Source organism: Mizuhopecten yessoensis, unplaced genomic scaffold (assembly GCF_002113885.1).
Source record: "Mizuhopecten yessoensis strain PY_sf001 unplaced genomic scaffold, ASM211388v2 scaffold10331, whole genome shotgun sequence".
NCBI classification, from domain to species: Eukaryota; Metazoa; Mollusca; class Bivalvia; order Pectinida; family Pectinidae; genus Mizuhopecten; species Mizuhopecten yessoensis.
This window is the reverse complement of record NW_018408493.1, coordinates 923,835-943,598: the sequence shown is the minus strand read 5'-3', so window position 1 is coordinate 943,598 and position 19,764 is coordinate 923,835. Positions and strand designations below refer to the sequence as shown.

Genomic DNA, 19,764 nt, shown 5'->3' with positions numbered 1-19,764 from the left:
CAACCTCTCATCATACACATGCTAGCAGAATTATAATTAATTGCGTTCACCACGATTCACAGACCATTAGATAAATAAACATATGTACTTTAACCGAACTGTGCAGGCATTCAAAGTAATTTTGTGGCTATCAAAAACTTTGGGACATGTAACTTATATGGTTTTCTTTTCGGGTTGTAAACGTAACACACACACACGCACTGGTAAGAATGTAACTCGCATACAGGTAATTGTACCTTTAACTCTTTCATAAAACCTGTAGTAACAGTTAGCCAAAAATGAATCACATTGCATCATAAAGCTGACTCGTCCTTCGAGAAGTCGTCGGTGATACTAGGGGCCAACATGAATGATAGCTGGCATTCCATATCAACATTAGGTAAAATGTTGTTCCATTGTCTTGTGTGTTTAATTTGTTTCTTTGGCTTTTGTTCATTTTCCGTAAGTTCGATTATCATATGGCTTGATGCAATTTTTATGAAGAAAACAATCTGTCTATAATTATATAATAGACGATGCAATTAGCATTTGCCCTGATACGACATTAGATCGAGACATCAAAGGGCACTTATCACCGACCGTGAACAGACACACAGGTGCATTATAGACCGCCCAGACACGTACACTTGTCTACAAGTCGGTTCAACGTTAACGCCATTGACCCGTTACTGGAGCACCAAGTCTGTTAAAGTGTGCTCCCATCTTGATATCACTAGAACAATAAACATTTTAACATGTTTTGACTGAAATATTTATATATCACCTGGACGCTTTACCTTGTCCCGCTAAACATGAAGATTTAAAATTCTGTAAGGCAAGGTTTTGTGTCAGATATCTTTTTTTTTTCTACATTAAAACTGTTCTCTTAATGTAAGAAGAAGGGGACACACATAGGATGTCTTTATGTACATTAAACACAATATGTCATTAAAAAATACATATCTTATGTGCTAGTTAAACACGAGGTGTTCATTTTAGAAAGATATTCTTCTGATAGATTTTATTGTAGGAAGACGTAGATTTATTGAATTTATCATAATATGCTGTTAGAACATTTATTATATAAAATTATTTAAAAAGTCGCCATGTACAGTGTGTGAATATCACTAATACTGAAACGTATTTACACCATATACATTTTAGTCCTATTTATGTAAGTAAATTAGACATGTTTTGGTTGATCCACATTTACAAGAATATTATGTGTCGCCGACAATTTGTCTATTAAGAACTGACATTTGAGTCTACATAGCGTCCGGTTCCACGTCGGTAATAACCGTCTGCTATACTGTGCTACTAAAACAAGTATTTTTTCCTGAATTGGTTTTCAAGCGGGAGGTCTGTCATTTTTCCTTTAATTTCCTGATTTTTCAATATAATCCCGATAAAGGAATAACACTAGACGATCAATTTTGTGACGTCATATTTCTGTCCCTGTGTGCTTCGGGGAAAAAAGGAGCTGAAGATGCATGTTATTGCAAGTCTTACATTATGTAGGGAATGCCGTAGGGTAGCTCACATCTGTCATTTCTATTTTCTTCTTCTTGTTGTATTGATTGTTATCCCGCATAAGGGCCTTCAGCTAAATAACGTTTGGCCACACAAGGCAATTTTTTTAATGAAAGCCATTCGGAGCATAGCAAGTCAGCATTACATTTCACCATAGTGCTATCAGGCGTTTTATACGAAACTGGATGTTATAGCAATTCTGTTCATTGCACACTCAATTGTTAAAATTCTGAAGCAATGTAGGCTGTATCTTCGTTTCCTATATATCCTTTTTGAGCTGTTACCATAGTTATTGATAATGTAGATGTAAGTTGTTTTCAGTTTTGCTTAGAAAAAACTTCGAAGAATAAAATTGTAGGATATGTATTTGAAAAAATTAAAGATACAAATCCCTGAATTTGTTTGGATTTTGTTAATGTTTCATTAGTAGATCCTTGAAGTGTCGTAAAAATATCACGCATGTAATAAAATCTTACAAAATCTCTTATTTTTAAAGCCCATCATATTATCTATTAATAATGTTACTCAAAGGAGTCATCGTTTTGTAAAGCTATTAAAACAGAAGTCGAGGGGGAAGCAAATGAAATAAAATATGACTCTGTGAAAAACCATTAGAAACCCTTGAAACAAATAGAAAAAAATAATTGGCATAAAACATCACCAGTTTTCTTGTATACCACTAACTATGGAATTCGAGATAGACAAGATGCGATGACATTTGAAATACCCTTTAAATGTCATTGTCTAATGCTGGTATAAGCTTTACTGAGAATGGCTACTAAGGACCAGAGAAAAAATGAAAAGAGATATTGGACTAAGAATTAGGATGTGAAGACTGCTTTGGGGAAATGTGAAGACGCATTGTATGCTGATTTGCTGTGGCAGATTATTCAATAAAAACACGTACGAACCCACGAGAGGCTCCACAAACGTACATGTATCTGGTGAAATGTCATTTCTGGTCGAAAGTCGTGGAAACATTGCTACAATTTAACCATAATAGACAACCCCTTTCAAACTATGTGGCGCATTTGACATACCTGTTGCACTATCATTTACAAGGTGTTCGCTGTATAATTTGGACAGTTGTATTGGTGCTTGATGTGTCCGGTTTACAAAGGGTTCGCTGTATACTTCGAGCAGTCATACATGTCCTTAATGTGTCTGTTTTACAAAGGATTTGGTAAAAACTTTGAGTAGTCGTATAGATTCTTGATATATTCTGTTTACTACATTCACATTGGACCTTTGTGTGTTCGGTTTACAAAGAATTCCCTGTGTGCACTATCATATTGACCTTTTAATACTCGCTTTTCAAAGGTTTCACTGTATATTTTGGAAAGTCATATTGGCCTTTTGCGTGTTCGGTTAATACAGGGTCCGCTGTGTACTTTGAGAGAAAAAACCGTTGACCCTTTGTTTGTTCGATTTACAAATCGGTCGCTGTCTGTTTTGTACAATCACAATGACCTTTTCTGTGTTCGGTTTTCACAGGGTCCGCTGTATACTTTAGACAGTGGAATTGGTATTTAGTTTGTCTGGTTTTTCTGTATACTTTGCACATTCATATATATATCCTTGTGTTCAGTTTACAGAGGGTTCGCTGTATCCTTTAAACAGTCGTTTTGGTTTTTGATGTGTCCAGTTTACACAGTGTTCGCTCATTTCGGTTTTGCTGTAAAAACAGGAAACAGTGTGCACGTGTCCTAATGAGATATTTCTTTAAAAAATCAAATGACACTCACCACCGACTGTGAGCAAGCATGCAGGTGAGATATCATTCTAGACACATTGCTACACGATGGCTCAAAGTCATCGAGTCGAGTCTGGAATACAATGCACCAAGCTTATCAAATAAATTACATTATTTGTGATACCACTAAGACCGATAACAGTGTAGCGTGTGCTAATTACTTAACTGTAGCTATCTGAACTGACGCACTTTAAATTTTGTGTAAGGTTCTATAAAGGTAGAGAGCGAAGTCGTCTATATAGACAGGTGGTCTATTATCAGAAAACATTATTTTGGTGTTCTTTACAATGTATTGGTAGGCAGTTGGTCTTTGGACACTGGCTATTATCATATCATATCTTTTATGTCATATTGCATTATTGATAAGACATGTGTATATACTTGATTTGTTAATTTACACGTTATTGTGTTTGTTATAATTGATTTATATTAATGTCGTAGATTATTTTGTTACGATATCTACATACAGGATTTTTTATTAATTGTTTTTTTTTTATAGAAAATGCTTTGTATTTCTAATTTTTTATCGTACGAAAGTGTTTCATATTTACCGTGTTTCCTAACAATATTTTATCATCCATTTAACGAAAATACACCCAAGGACATCACTGTTAATGATGTCACTTTACTGTCCGTGTGTGTTTCGGGGACATATGTTGTCTGATCATGCCTCCGACTGCTATTCACGTAAACAACACTGTTTGGAACATCTCATATTTCCTAACCACTTTTTGCCTCTCGTAACAATTTCATTTTCTAAAATAAATCACATTTTTCTCATTACATCCACCATATTTATTATCAGACATTTTATACGAAACTAACGATCATTGCACGATAGTTCATCCCAAACACTATTATAATGAAACATATTTTCATAAACGACTTCGAAATTGTTTTGGTGTCACATGTATCCAAATATTGTCGCCTTTGTAAATGGAATATAGATATTTTTTTTGTATTCTCTCGTTGCAAATTATAACAGCAGGTTTTGTTTTATAGTATGTAGGTTAAAGATAAAAGATGCCATTTAAACCTAGCTGAAAGAATGCCGTAAAACATGTAATATCTTGTCAATCTCAAAAGCGTTATTTTCAAGGTCCATCGTTTTTCTGGATCTTATTTTTTAGGAAAATGCTTCAGCTAAAAACGTTTTAAAGTTATTAAAAAGTAGGGAACGGTGTTTTGGGAGAGGGACTTCAAATACCACTTTGTGAAAACGAGCACAAATCCTCGAACAAGCACACTTTTTGAAGGGCTATCAGTGAATCGTTGTCAAGATGACACCTCGGTACAATAACCAGTGCCATAAAGTGCCTCCATTATATCCTTTCATCTTACATGTATCCTGTATGGAATGGGAGATTCATAAGATATGGGATTATTTTTATGAAACCGTTCTCATGCTAAAACACAGATTCTCTACTCAAACCTGAAACCACATTATTGTGATAAATTATTCAAACTCTCGCTTCTTTTTTGAAAGAGTTTAAAAGAGTTATATTGTATAGCTGAGTTCTGCATCAGTGTCAAGTCCCTACTTTTTTTACTGTAAGGTCTAAGGCATGATTTTAGCAAGCATTTTGAAAGAAAGTTGTTTTGATCAAAGTATTCTTATTTTGAGGATGGGAATGGTTTCCTGAATGCGGGCCCGCTGGCGTGTGAAATATTATTTAAATGTCATATTCCGACATTTGTAAAGCTTTACCGTGAATGGCAACGAAGCACCATAACAAAAACTATTTGTTATCATACTGTTTGAGAAATCTGAATTTTCTAGCCCATATTTTATCTTAATGTTAAAGGATGTTGAGCTGAAGAATCGAATTAGAAGTTATTTTTTGGAAATGTGGAGACGCATTGTATACAGATTAGCTATTGTAGATTATTCAGTCAAAAATACAATTATGGAATCGCAAGGAGCTTTGTTGAGACTGACAGAAACGTATGCATGTGGTGGAATGCATGTCATTTCGGCGAGAGAATAGAGGAAAATTGCGTACAATAGGACAATAATGGATACCTTAATTCCAAACTCCGTGACGATTCTTTTCGCGATCTTTATTATCATTTCAATCAACTTAATCCAGATTCATAAAAGCTCCCTTCAAAATTAAACATTGTACTTAATATCTACTACAGTACACTTTTAGTAGCGCCTATATGGAGTTGTATGCACCTGTGTCTGTAATGTTTTTGTATGATAACAATTGTTTTACGATGCCTCTACATGATTTGTATATGACTGTGACGTCACAAATGAAACTGCGTTATTCATGTACTACCGCCTTAAACCTGCATTTATTTATCAAGGAACAATCTACGTGGAAGCTCATAAAAAACCGATTCTGTGCGATGCTAATTAAAACCTCATAAACTGTAGGAAAAAGATTCGTGATTGGCAAGGGTAATACAGTGCATGCACTTTGATAAAGTTGTAAACATTTTTTTTCCGATTCCGGTTAAGACAAAATAACATTAATGTCACAGAAGATGATTTGTGTGCTTCCAATTGCAAATAAAGTCTCGTTTAACTTTGGCATGAATCGATATTTCTATTGCAATATAGACCCCTGCAGGTCGGGGATCCAGAAAAGAATACTCCTGCAGTTACCCACTGCTTATATTGTAAGAGGCTACTTATGTGAAAACCCTCTGCAAAATTGGGGATTTGCTTTTGTGCCCTCTAAGCGACCAAAATAAATCTTCTGCACTCATTGCAAAATTTCGGATCTTTATATTACTTTCTAATTCTTATTACCCCTATTCCTAGCGCCTCGCTTGGCGATGCCTCGCTTCTGTCTTTAACGTTGAACGTTCGCCCAGGTGAGTAAGGAAATGGGTTCTGTCCACAGGCCGGGACATACCAAATACCTTAACAATGTTAGTTGTTATTCACTGCTTAACGTTCAGCTTTAAGGGGATTGGCAACAACTGGTTCACCCGTTGTCAGTATAATGTGACCTGGTAGAATGCTGTGCCGGCTTGGTATTTCAGTGAGGTAGCACTATAATGACGGCGCTATCACAAGGAGGCAATTACGCCTACACACCCCGTCTCCGGCACACACGCAGGCACGCATACACAACAAATATAGAGGCACGTCCTTAAATGACATTAGCTGTTAAATAGGACGTTAAACAATATAAAACCAGCCCAAACCAAATCAAACCATTACAATGTTGACAAGTTTAGTGTTTTTCTTTAGAAAGACACGTACATTGTAAATGAACTATAAATAACTAAGAAAACATCGAAATGTCAAAAAATACACCTAAAACTAGCAATCGACTTAACAACGGCAAAATATAATTAAAAGAAAGAAAAGGCATAAAGTTAAATACCACCAGGTGTTTCAGAAGTGTAAGAGTTTTCCGTTTCACCGACGCCACCTTGCATGTAGATTCATATCAAATCAAAATAATGTCAGGTGTACAAAGCAAGAACAGGGATAGAGACAATGAAACATGAAGAGATACTAAGTAGCGTTATGCATAACATAAACCTTCATATCACTTAAACAAAAAACATATGTCCGATTCAGATGAAGATGGCGACTATCTAATTCATTCCATTGTCTTCATTAATCTGCATCTTTGGAAATCCTTCACTGTAAGTTTGTCTAGAAGAAGTCGACATCTTTTACGGAAGTCCTATTATTCGGAGCAATCCATCGAATACCGAATCAACTGTAACATGTTAGCAGCTCATGTTGGGGAAGCAGGTGTGTTACTATAAATAACATATTTACCAATCAGAGAAAGATTGTGACCATAGAACTAGTCAATAGTCTTCATCAATTTGCATCTCTACAATGACAGTCGGTGTGGGTAAGTTAATATTCAGTGATCGCTTTCGCGACATATTCGGAAACATAGGGGACCATCACAAACAGAACCAGATGGACGCATCAAGTTCAATTCAAGATCATGTTTCTGTTACAAGAGGTATAGCATATATTCAGCGTTCAAGAGTTGCATTTATATCATCCCTACACCACAAGCTAATGTAATTTAACATTGAAAACAGTTTCTGCTAGCATTACCATAGCTTTGATAATTTATTTCTGAAAACAAAACATAATTCTAGCGGGACTTTAATGAAAAAAGGAAAATTAAAATAATCAAATATAATCAACAATAGTGTTTTGTGAAAAGTCAGTTGAGCTGGACCAGGATTTGAAACTTTCGACCTTAGATAGTTATACTGTCGCTCTAGACGACTGAGGTACCTGGTCAACAGAAGTGTCCTAGCCCAACTGTGCTACAGTTATATCGAAACGAAATTAGGGAGAGGTTTCTGAATATACCACAAAGTAGAGTGTAGTGAAACAGAGATCCTTAAGAGAAAGCAATTCCTCATTTGCTCAAATAGTTTATTATGTTTTAACACTCAATTAAGACACCACATCAACTCTTTGACTCGTTCATTGTGTGGTTCTTAATGAAAATTAGATTTAACGTCAAGATAGTTTTAAAAGGAACGTACTTTTTAGTTGAAGAGTGATTAATTGAATTCATTCATATAAATTGCATAAAACGCATGTTTTTTTAATCGAATGCTTCACTGCACTCAGTTGATGTATATCAATATGACAAATGAACCACCAAAATAACTATAATTTTATACAATATACACAATCATATGTCATTTTAAATATACTATTCGCCTGCGATATTTATTGTTTTATATTATAAGCATACCTCCGTCTCTCATTTTGGTGATAGACAATGAGGTCCTCCTTTTCTACCACTGGTAATATTGACTTATCATAAATGCAGTGATTGTTCATTTGTTGTATCAACTTATAAGCAAAACAATTACAGAATTAAAAGTGGGTCCGAATGTTTATCAGTAGAATATGTTTATTCTTTCGAACACTTGGTCTTGTTGTCCTTGGACTTTTTCAATGGTCTCCATTTACATCTTTCTTTGTTTATATCTTACCATAGTTTTGTTGCTGACATTTCAGTATTCTTGTTTTTCTCTCTCTTGCTCTTTTTGCCAAGTATTGGTATTAAAACAGCCCAGGTTTGACTGTACATTTGTATATAGAAGCAAACTGCTCGCATGATCATTCCATCTTTTACATACCAGTCGGACACAGTTTGCATGTAACATAACTATAACAATAAACAGCTCATGTAGTTGTATACAATTCAGTTATAATCATATCCGGAAGTTCTAAGTAATAAATGAGATTGCAGACATGTCATGCACTTTTATTTATATCATTTTATTACTTTAACTTTTGGTTTTATATATTATGTCACGTCAGCAATGTTATCTGGCAGCATCTCCTCTCTAGCTCTCTAGCAACACTTCCAATAAATAGCTAGGTAGTTTATCGTGCAGCTCTTGGCACAATATGAAAATTGGCAATAACGTTCTATGCTACGTTCCCGCTGGTCGCTCGTTGAGATCTGAACCATGCTTTTTATTGTCGATTGGGGGTTTGTGACAAATACAACATCTCCAACTGCTGTGCGTCGTGTTTTTTCACTCTGCAACAAATGATTGATTGCATTTCAGCATTAAGAATATCCGATTCAGGTGCTGAACATCAATTGCTTAATTGAGGTCGCACGCTGTTCTGTAACAGTTGTGATGTATAGGGTGTTATTACAGATATTCTGATGAAATGTGCAGGCGTATATTGCATCGTATAATGCAAAGTTTGTTTTATTTAATGTAAGCAATGCGATAGATCTTAATAGAATTTATGTACGAAGGTTTTTACTTTCTTGAACATAATATTTGACAGTGTTTTCAATTTGTTACTATTTTTTAATATATATACTATATTATATGTATATAGTGTACATGTACATGACCACATCTCCATGTTTTCCATGGATGTAAACTTAAATGTTGGCACGTGACTTCCACTTATTTTGTTAAATGGTTAAAGCATTTTCCAGCATTGTCTTTTTTTTAAAGAAATGGCTTGCAATGATAAAAGAAAAATTACATTACAAAAGGAATATTGCAAAAAAGGAGACGTATTACAAAAGAGGGAAAGTGAGATGGTGATGGTAATGCCTATTTATGAAAAAACAAGTTTTGCACACTTGTACATGTGGAGGCTGATTTATGAGATTGCATTCACTTCAAGAGATTTTTGTAAGGAAGACAAGATAGCGTGTTGCCAAACACTGACACAAGAAATTGAAGTTCCTTTTTCATCTAAATTTGTTTTAAAATTTCCTAACTGTGAGACCGTCGTTTGAATTATCTTGCATGTTGTTTTCCGAAAAAGCTTCAGAATCATTTTTACGCACTTATATTAATCAAATATCGAAGTCAATGCACTTTTAAAGGTTTCATCGTCCATTACTATTGTATAGCATATCTTTACATAATAGATCTCAAAATATTGAGGAATATTTTTCTTTTCTTCATCTTTATGTATCATATTCTTTGGACTCCGCTGAATCTTAACCTGATTTTAAAAAACCGCACCCTGTTAATTTTAGTAACAGTATATATGAAACATGAATATAAATAATAAAATGTGCAAGACGATAGTTCTCAACATTATTTAGCGAGATTTTGTCCAGATATCTAACAAGTTTTATCTGAAATTAAATGCATGTCATTGAAAGCATATTACACGAATGGAAAACCGACGCAAATGAATTAACCGTACAATGCTCTACTTTACAAACGATATAATCTTTTATATGTTTGATAGGTGATATCAGTTTTCCGTCCTGCCAATTAAAGAACCGGATGTTTACCAGCAAGCCGGATGACGTAGAACGTGAAACCTGATTATATCTACACCTTTCCATTCACATATACAGAAATTAGCATTTAATATACATATCTTGATATTTTTAATAGATGCAATTTTATTCATTCATAAAAATGTCACCAACACATTCATTAACGTCAGGCCGATGATATATTACTATTGAAAAGAACAAAGATTAAAAGTAAAAATAAATAAATGAATAAGTTAATAACTGCAAAAAAATTGTGAGATAAAATAAAAAACTAATTTCGAAATGATAGAAAAACATGCATGCATTAAAATTTAATTAAATCTAATTCTCAAATTACGCAAACAAAATAATGCAATGCTAAGTAATCTTTCAATAGGTATAGAATGAATTTTAATGTTACTGTCGGTATGAACGCATATGAATTACAAATTTTACCTACAGTACATATTTATGGAAGTTCGATGATTAAAAGTTACCTAAATATGGGTATTCTATAATAATTGTCGTGTCGAGGTGTTTGTATCGTCAGTACAAACGGTAATATTGGAACAGCCTAATATCACCTGAATGTTTGTTTCCTATGATGGTCTCAAGTGATGCGTGAAGAGACAAGAGGCGTCAAATGACGCTACTGTAATCATATTGTGCTGGTTTTATGAAATGCTTTCCTCGGGTAAATAGTATGTGTAGGCAGGATCACAAATATAGATGAACAGCAAAATAGTCCTCATCAGTAGTTACACATCATCAAACTTACTAACATGTAAGATGCAGTGACTCGTCGCCTATAAATAAATATTAGCCATGTGCACTAATTGTGCATCGTAAAATGCCATATGTCTTCGCCCCATAAGTTTTTTCTGCTTAATGCGCATCTTGATAAAAACCGATATCGTTTTTACCGTAGAGCATTGAATGTTTTGTTTTATTTCCGTGCGCCGTTAAATGCCATCCAATCCAGACAGATGTTTTCAATGATGCCATAACTTTATATAGTCTCCAGGGAAATCCCTTTTCCCATTTTCTGGAGAAATTCGAAAGAGAAGGAAACATTTTGGTGACTACTTCAATGGTTTTCTATCCGGATGAGTACATTTTATTGCAGTCCAATATGTTTAGCCGTGTCAGTATTGTGATATCGTTTGTACAAACATTGTGGAGAATTGAAATCAAGCGTTACAACTTTACTGAAATGCAAATCAAAGTCACTGTCATCTCTATCATCAAATTAACATGTTCAATCGCTCTTCATTAATTAACCGAGACAATTATATTAATTGAATTACGGGAATTCAACCGACTCCTACAGTTTTCAAATCATACGGTGTCGAATTCAGACCTGTACGCTAAATTTAAATCAGAAAATAATGGATACAGCAAACAATCTACTACTTCAGTTGAATAAAGCCATCATTCACTTATTAGTTATACGTTTAGAATGTCACCAAATACAAAAAGTACACATTTCCTGCCGTTGAACAACTCCAATTCTGTTGTTAAAGTAGCTAGGATAATTGAATAATTAATTTGTAAAAGATCTCACTTAGCAAACAAAAAATTCCGTTTCGATATTCTCAATTACGGTTATTCTCAAATACTTGAAAAAAATAGCATTTTAGGTACCGCTTTGCGATATATTGAAGCATACCTATAAAGAAATTGTGAAGAACAAAGAATTACAATTTTGCAAATTAAACGAGAGCTTTGAATCGAAGTTTTAACATATAGTGATAGTTAAATATTCAGTGAATAATCTTAATCCAACACCTTTGATTCGAATGTTCTCCTAAATCCAAAGCTGTGTATTTTTGCTTATCTATATATATTTTTTATCTTAATAATTTCACCTTAAAATGAAGCGATATTCTATAGAATTGACAAAGTGTGCATTGTTCGAATTTTGTAGCAAAATACGTCTAATGTTATGAAAATTATGTTCAGCTACTGATATTTTACAGTTTGTACCTTCTAATTTACGCAAAACCTTAATGCACATGTCAAGTACAACGCGACCGCTGATATTGAACGTCTGTGTGCACTGTAGCGTCGATAATTCTGACATGCGTGTTTTATATTTTGCCAACCAGCACAATTTGCATCTACTGACGTGAATTTGTTGTTGTGGATGATGTAATATTACATGAACAACACCAAGCATTCCAATAGGTTAAAGTGAAGATGTAGCGTGCACGAAATATATTGAATAATCTAAATAAAAGGAATTATTCTCTATCTTTTGTCTTTTGTGAATGTGAAAATATCACGATTGCAACTTTGTACAGATATTTGAATCCGATTTGCATTTTTTTTTTTTTTTTTGCAGGGCAATGCTTATTGAGAGAGCGATAATGTCCTCTTATGGAAAACGAAGATGAAACACGATGTAGAGTTATGGTTGGTTTCTGTGTGTGCCGTCCTTTGCATGGTATACAGTATTGCGGGTAAGTGTACATGTAAATCGACCTACTTCCTCTATCACAATTTTATTCCAGAGTCGTGTACAAAACCTCGCTCATCCTTTGGGATTATGTATATTTGTCTCCAACCTCATTCCTCTACTAAGGGGTCGTGTAAACCAACATCAAGTCTCAATGAACCCTTCATGGACCTGTACAAAAACCACAAAAACCACCATCATCACTCAATCCTTGAGGATCGTGTATAATTATTAACATCCGACCACACTCAACCCTTAAGGGTTGTGTACATCAACCCAAATATCACTCAACCCTTAAGGGTTATGTGAATCTATCCAAATATCACTCAACCCTTTAGGGTTATATACATCAACCCCAATATCACTTAACCCTTAAGGGTTATGTGAATCTTCTCAAAGATCACTCAACACTTACGGCTTATATACATCAACCCCATTATCACTTAATCCTTAAGGGTTATGTGAATCTACCCAAATATCACTTAACCCTTTAGGGTTATATACATCAACCCCATTATCACTCAACCCTTAAGGGTTATGTGAATCTATCCAAATATCAATCAACCCTTTAGGGTTATATACATCAACCCCAATATCACTTAACCCTTTAGGGTTATATACATCAACCCCATTATCACCTTATCCTTAAGGGTTATGTGAATCTACTCAAAGATCACTCAACACTTACGGCTTATATACATCAAACCCATTATCACCTTATCCTTAAGGGGTATGTGAATCTACCCAAATATCACTTAATCCTGTAGGGTTATATACATCAACCCCAATATCACTTAACCCTTTAGGGTTATATACATCAACCCCATTATCACTCAACCCTTACGGGTTATGTACATCAAATCCAATATCAGTCAACCCTTAAGGGTCACGCACATCAACCTCCAACTTGACTTATCCCTCAGGCGTTGTGTACATCAACAATCAACCTCACTTGTTTCTTTAAGATCTTGAAAATCAATACCCACATAACGTAGAGTCACCTCACTGTAATAATGTCAAAAACGCTTTGATTTCGAGGCGTCAAGATCCGGTGGTTTTTACCTGGAACGAGACTGGGATTTTTTTTATTTTTTTTTGCAACAAGACAATTCATTTTTCATGACAACAATGTAAATCTTACTAGTTTACTATAAAGACTTCTTAAAATAAGTATTTTATAGTTTATAAAGCAATAGAATACGCTCATTTATAAAGAATGTACCACGCGCCTAGAGAGGAGGATTTTTTCTTTAGTTCCATTTTGTGTTCTTAGCTTTACGCAACATTTTGTTGATGTATTCAATCTTCAACCACGAATAATACGTTTGCTGAAATGCAAAACAATGAAATATGTGTTTCGAAGACTTATGTATTCTATAATTCCGAAAACTATGCATTTTAAAAGCGCCTGTGTCCGGCAACCTTTGTTCATCCCGATAACCTCTCTATATGACTTCTTTGTTTATGTAGCGGGAGCAGGCAATGAGACGATTGAGGAGTGCCTTAGGTCGACTAACTTTAACTTGACGGATGAGCAGAGGCTTCTCACCAAGCTCATGGCGTCTTACAACAAACAGACACGCCCAGTGTTTAATGCGTCACATCCGGTCAAGGTGAAAGTCGGACTGACGGTCACACAGATATTTGACGTGGTAAGTAATAAATGAGGACCATGTGGTAGATTAGCCTTTGGCTAATCATGTCATACTCGTAGATTAGCCTTTGGCTAATCATGTCATACTCGTTAAGTAAAGTGTATTAGTATTATTGTAATAAATGTTGTGGTATCCGTGTGCGTATCTTAAGCATCCTTTCATGTGGTTTGCATACCAGTTATCTGTATTTCAATGAAAATGACGCTGATGGTATCAAAACGGCTTTAACAATGACNAAATAAATAAATAAGAGCAAACATATGTTAAGAACTCGGTAGAATTTGGTTTTAGATAAACTAGATTTGACAATATCTGTGTATGTAGGAGAAGAAACTGCTAACTCAGATTTATTACATACCACGAATTGTATATATCAAAACAATCATTTAATATATCAAAAATGTATATCTAGTTTTGCCCTGATGGAAACCCGCAGACTGGAAATGGACTAGGATGTATGATAACATCAGATTGCTTAACTCTGTGAGGTTTATCACAATAGCGCTGTACATATACGTAACATTCTCTTATATGCCCTTGGCTCTGGTTTGTGAGTATCGACAGAAAAGATCACAATAAATCATGCATGCAAAGACCATAAATACAGGGATATTTGGAAGACGCCAAGATAATTTTATTTCTGTAAATGTCATATTCTCTATCTTCCTTTATAACTTACCTGGCTAATATCTTATTATACTGATGTGCACTGTAGAACATGTACATCTGTGTTGAAGCAGGGGTCCTCCATCTGAATTTATCTGTCTGTTTGCTAATGGTCCGCAACGGTGGCAACAGTAACGGAAAATGTATAGACAATAAACTACTATACACATCGTCTGCGTACAGGTTGGAATGCTCTCTGACCTTTATGTGTTCTTTCAGTTCACCTTTTGTGCATGAAGTGTTATCAGTTGGATTTGGTGTTGTAAGAAAGAACCCATAGTCTAATAGACGGGGATGTGGACAGTGTAGCACCATTAGACCACAGACGCTGTATCATTAACGAGCATCTTCCTCTGTTGTGTACACACACATGCATACATAAAGTAAATGTTTATAACATAAACTCACCACTTTCGTTCCCCAGTACAAGACATAAGTCTTGCTCTCTCCTTATACATTCCATAATTATTCTATCCTGAAGCGAAAGGAAAGTTTTGAACACTGAAAGAACAACAATCTATTAACCACTTGCATATAACTAATATCATAATGATAATGAAATAAGTTTTCTACATTATTAAACTACATTGTATATCACTTTACATTAAAAAGGGAAATATTACACACACAATACTCAGTACTAGAATTTTCTCTTTTGATGTATGTTCGCTTGCCTTCGCGAAGGACAGTATAACTCCATCGACCTTTCATGTAAATATATATTTGTAAAATCCTACATAAGTTAATATTTTATATTAAATATTTTTAAAATGACTCGAAGAATATTTCATTAAGTGAAGCTCTGGCATGTAAAAAAGAATCAATTTAGCAAGTGTGTTCTGCTTGGCCAAAGTCAAAATAATTTCTGTTTGAGATGATTTCTTTGTTCATGAGCTGATAATGTGGTTTTTGGCAAAAGTATAAACAAACAAATGTTTCACTGAATAGTGAATTCATTTATATCAATTTGTTATAACACTTCGGCTTTCCACGCAGGCGGCCGGGGTTCGATCCCCGCAGTCGTCGCACGCATGGAATATCAGACAAAGGGTTTTTCTCCTGCCCACACAACTCCAACAACCCAGGTGGAGTATAAAATGGTCTGGGGTGGATGTTGCGGTATCTGTGATGTAGCATTCAAGTGAGGTGGCACTATAAAAGATGCCGTTGGAAGCACGGTCCCACTACAAACAGAACACAATACATATCCAGTACACACGCAGGCATACACACATAGGGAGATATTAGCCAGGTGGCATAGGACTAGTAGTTAGCGCCTGATAAGGCAGCTCCTGCGAATTCCTCAAAAATTATATATCCTAATTGTATTAATTGTATATCTATGTGCTTTAAAAGCGCTTAAGAGTGTCTTATGTAAGCGAGATATCAAATGTTGTATATTATATTATTATTATTATTATTAATGCGGACCATAGTTTAATATTTCAATACTGATATCGAATGATTTAAAAAAAAGTATTGTAGGCAATATGATAAAACTTTTAAAAGCACATGTGAACAATCTAAGTTTTAAAATTGGACGACGTTTAAAAAATAATTCATCATCCTATGAAGAATTTTATTACTTTGCTCATCGGTTTTTAATTATCTTTTACGAGGATATTTAAACATAACTTCCGTTTGATAATTCAAAGACTTCTCATAATGTACCAAGCTGACTTACATTTCAAACGTTCTGCATCCTTCTTTAATTACAAATTACGTTACTAATTAGTCTAGTAAAAATAATTCACCTCAACTATTAAGTATATGATGAATAAATATTGGTAAATAGATTGTTCTATGTAGTTAAAATGTTAAAGATAATTATTTTCCAGTATATATAAAAAACAAACTATTACTTGTCGATGAAATGTATGCAAATTAACCTGTATGTACTAGACAAATGTTCTGTGTACGTTCCTTTTCCGATCCATTTACCGTACCATACTAGACAGATAAGCATAGTCATATTTACCGTTGTTCTCGCATGATGTAAATTTTGCGAACCTGCTCAGAATCAAACTTTCGCGTTTTAATTATCGCGTTTAAACCTCCATTTTATAGTATATACAATACTATGTCATACAGTAAGAACGTTTTGGTCAGGTGATCAAAACTTTGCGTAGAACTCTTTTGCAATTTCATTATCTCATGATGGAATGGGATGCTAAATACTCACGCAAAATACCGAAATGTAGTGTTTCATTCTAGCAACTTTTAAATCCCATGGAAGCAGATTCATAAATACATTTTGTTAAAATGTTTTCATTAGTGCTCGACTTAATTGTCCTAAACGTTCGACGTTCGACAACGTAAAAGCAGTTGTACTTGTGGAGTATCCAGATTGTTGTTCACATAGTAAGTGTGGAAGCGAATGTGTTATTAAAGTTAAGGGATACACACTTTTCGTAATTGCTATACAAATAAATCAGCCATCGCATGCAAACGATATAGATAGTGTAATACAGCGTGTCAGTAGCGCTTGTGATGCTTGGTAAACAAAACACCAATAAAAATAAGTGAAAACAATCACGATAATCAAATGAAGCAATCGATATTATCAAACCTAGAGGTCACGATAAATGTAATAAAATGTTGGACCAAGAACTATAGTATATGATCGTAATGATAGTGTTTCTCTTGTAGATACAGCTATACATTAGATCTATTATAAAACAATTATAAAATGTCTATTAAACATTGGTATATGTATACATATATTGATCGATAGCACGTTGATATTATCACTTCTTTCTTTCTGCTCTTCTTTTATTCTTTGCTATTGTTATTACCTACATAATTCTATTTTTTTCTGAACAGAGACAGATAACAATGCATGTCCTAGCAAATGAAATGTATTTGGTACATGTAGTTACATTACAATGCAAAGAAGTGAATCGTTGTGTAATTGTCTTTTGTCATCAGTCAATTCTGCATCACAAACTCACTTAATGAGAGCTGACCCTGATTGAGGTTTTTGTTTCATACACATTTTGTATTCAGAGTACCCTGAGGCCCATATATTAATTTGTCATGGCTAATTTAACTGTAGGGGAAAATAGCTATCCATTTTTTACCTCTAATAATCATGTTTCAGTCAACGCTTAAAATAATGAACATTGTTTTCTTTAACTTTAATAGTTCCTGAAAATATATAACGTTTTACAGATATCAATTAATAACGTATATTAATCAATACAGATATTTAATCTGATTGTTTACCATTTTGTTTACAGGACGAGAAAAATCAGGTGGTCACAGTGAATGTTTGGCTCGACCAGGTGAGTGTCTCTGTGTCAGAGAGTGAATTTAGAAAAGTTTGATAAGATTAAAGATAAAAATATCGTTCATAACTTATAACGAAGTAATTTTTAAATGACAATACCCAACGTCAATTCTGGACTTCTTACTATTTAGAAATCAGACTCCGTCTATCCGTTTATGTAAATCCTCCAAATGTAGCTTGTATTCAGGAATTCTTTACTGGAAAAGCTTTAGCAGTTTTAAAATATATTGTAAGTTTCACTCGTTTGTACGTTATTTCTTCACCGAACTTTAACAAATAGGATGTATTGTTTATGGGAAACAGCTTAAACAATGTCTTAAAGCAATAAAGGTAAAGTTTACTACAAGCAATTCCAATATGATGATGTCATAATGCGTTTCCGACTCGAAGTCCTAGCTTTTCATCAAATGATGATGAACTGATCCTGAACTTAGTACTTATGTAACTGACACAAGATGGATGTCTTTAAAAGTAAGATAAGTGATAAAATCCCATGACACAATCGTTCTAAGCCTTTTAGAACAAAAACTTGCGATACCACACAAATGGGAAATGAATATATACTCCAAACTTTTTGAATAATAAACGCAGACCAATACAGCTTTATTATTGTCATAGCAACACTCGGAAACATTCACGGGTCATACCATCAACCTCTACCTACTTTATAAATAACCCCAGTAAACAAGGATCAAGTGCCACAGCGTTGTTTACACAGGCCAGACATCGTGTCAAGAACAAATTAATGGGAGATGGTGAACTTTGATATGACTCTAGGAAAAAACTTCATCACATGAACGTTACTATATGCATGTCTACAAGTTCACGGAGGAACATCTGCTGTCGGGGTAATTAGGCGTAACGATGCTTGTTTAATATAAAATCTTGTTCACATAGTGTTCATCTGTTTTTTTCTCGTCATTATCAGTTTTAATTGGAAAAATGCTGAGGCGCTACGTCACCATGATGCAACATTTCTTCTTGTACTTTTTCTGGCACATGTTATTGTACTTTGTATGTGAGTTTGTTTTCGGATTGTATACAGTAGATTGATAGGCGCGGTACACTGTTTACAAAGATGAGTGAGCTCGGTCAGTTTATATTTCTTTAGTCTGTCTTCATTCCTTAAGAAAACATTGAAAACATAGTGTCCTCCTAAAGTGAAACGGAACATCGTATCACAACATTATCTTTACACGCGGAGAAAATAGTATCTGAAAGTCGAAAGTGAATAAATAAATAAATAAATGAATAGATCTATTAATATCAAATTATATCAACAAAAGTAATCTAGGAGACATCAACTAATAGAATATGCGTCTTTTCGTAAATTCAAGCACGCAGGGATACAAAGGGATAAAGAAATTGGAGAATAACTACGTTATAACTTGTTTAAGTAATGAAGGTCTTAAATGTATTTGGTTATATATCTTATCATATGCTATGTAAGTTTCCGACCCAACTGAATGCTACAGAATGACATATTATCTGAAGCAAATTTATATCCCTTGGTCGTGCGGAACTGCTTCATTTCACTTTTACTAGCTGTGGTCTTATGAAGTTATGAAGTTGAAGAGTTATGAAGGGGTTGGACTTTTGAGTGATAATAGCATCATTGATGGGGCATTTTGAACTTTATGAAATCTTTTGATCCTTACTTTATCAATGAAGAAAAATATGATGTCGTTTAAAGAGATTATCATCCAATTCACCTGTAAAACTCCTAT

General features: G+C 34.4%; 1 protein-coding gene across 11 annotated transcripts in view; it reads left to right on the top strand.

Moving 5' to 3' along the window:
• The window catches only part of LOC110460202 (neuronal acetylcholine receptor subunit alpha-10-like), a 96,434-nt gene that overhangs the window by 70,411 nt on the left and 6,259 nt on the right, over positions 1 to 19,764 (top strand). For 10 of the 11 annotated variants that reach the window (XM_021512992.1, XM_021512986.1, XM_021512991.1 and 7 more), the window contains 3 exons: positions 12,314 to 12,431; positions 13,898 to 14,079; positions 17,988 to 18,032. In XM_021512992.1, the coding sequence (XP_021368667.1) occupies positions 12,362 to 12,431; positions 13,898 to 14,079; positions 17,988 to 18,032 (297 nt within the window). In that variant the 5' untranslated portion in view covers positions 12,314 to 12,361. Of the gene's footprint in view, positions 1 to 10,003; positions 10,026 to 12,313; positions 12,432 to 13,897; positions 14,080 to 17,987; positions 18,033 to 19,764 lie in introns of those variants that run through there. The other variant, XM_021512995.1, reaches the window with a different exon arrangement.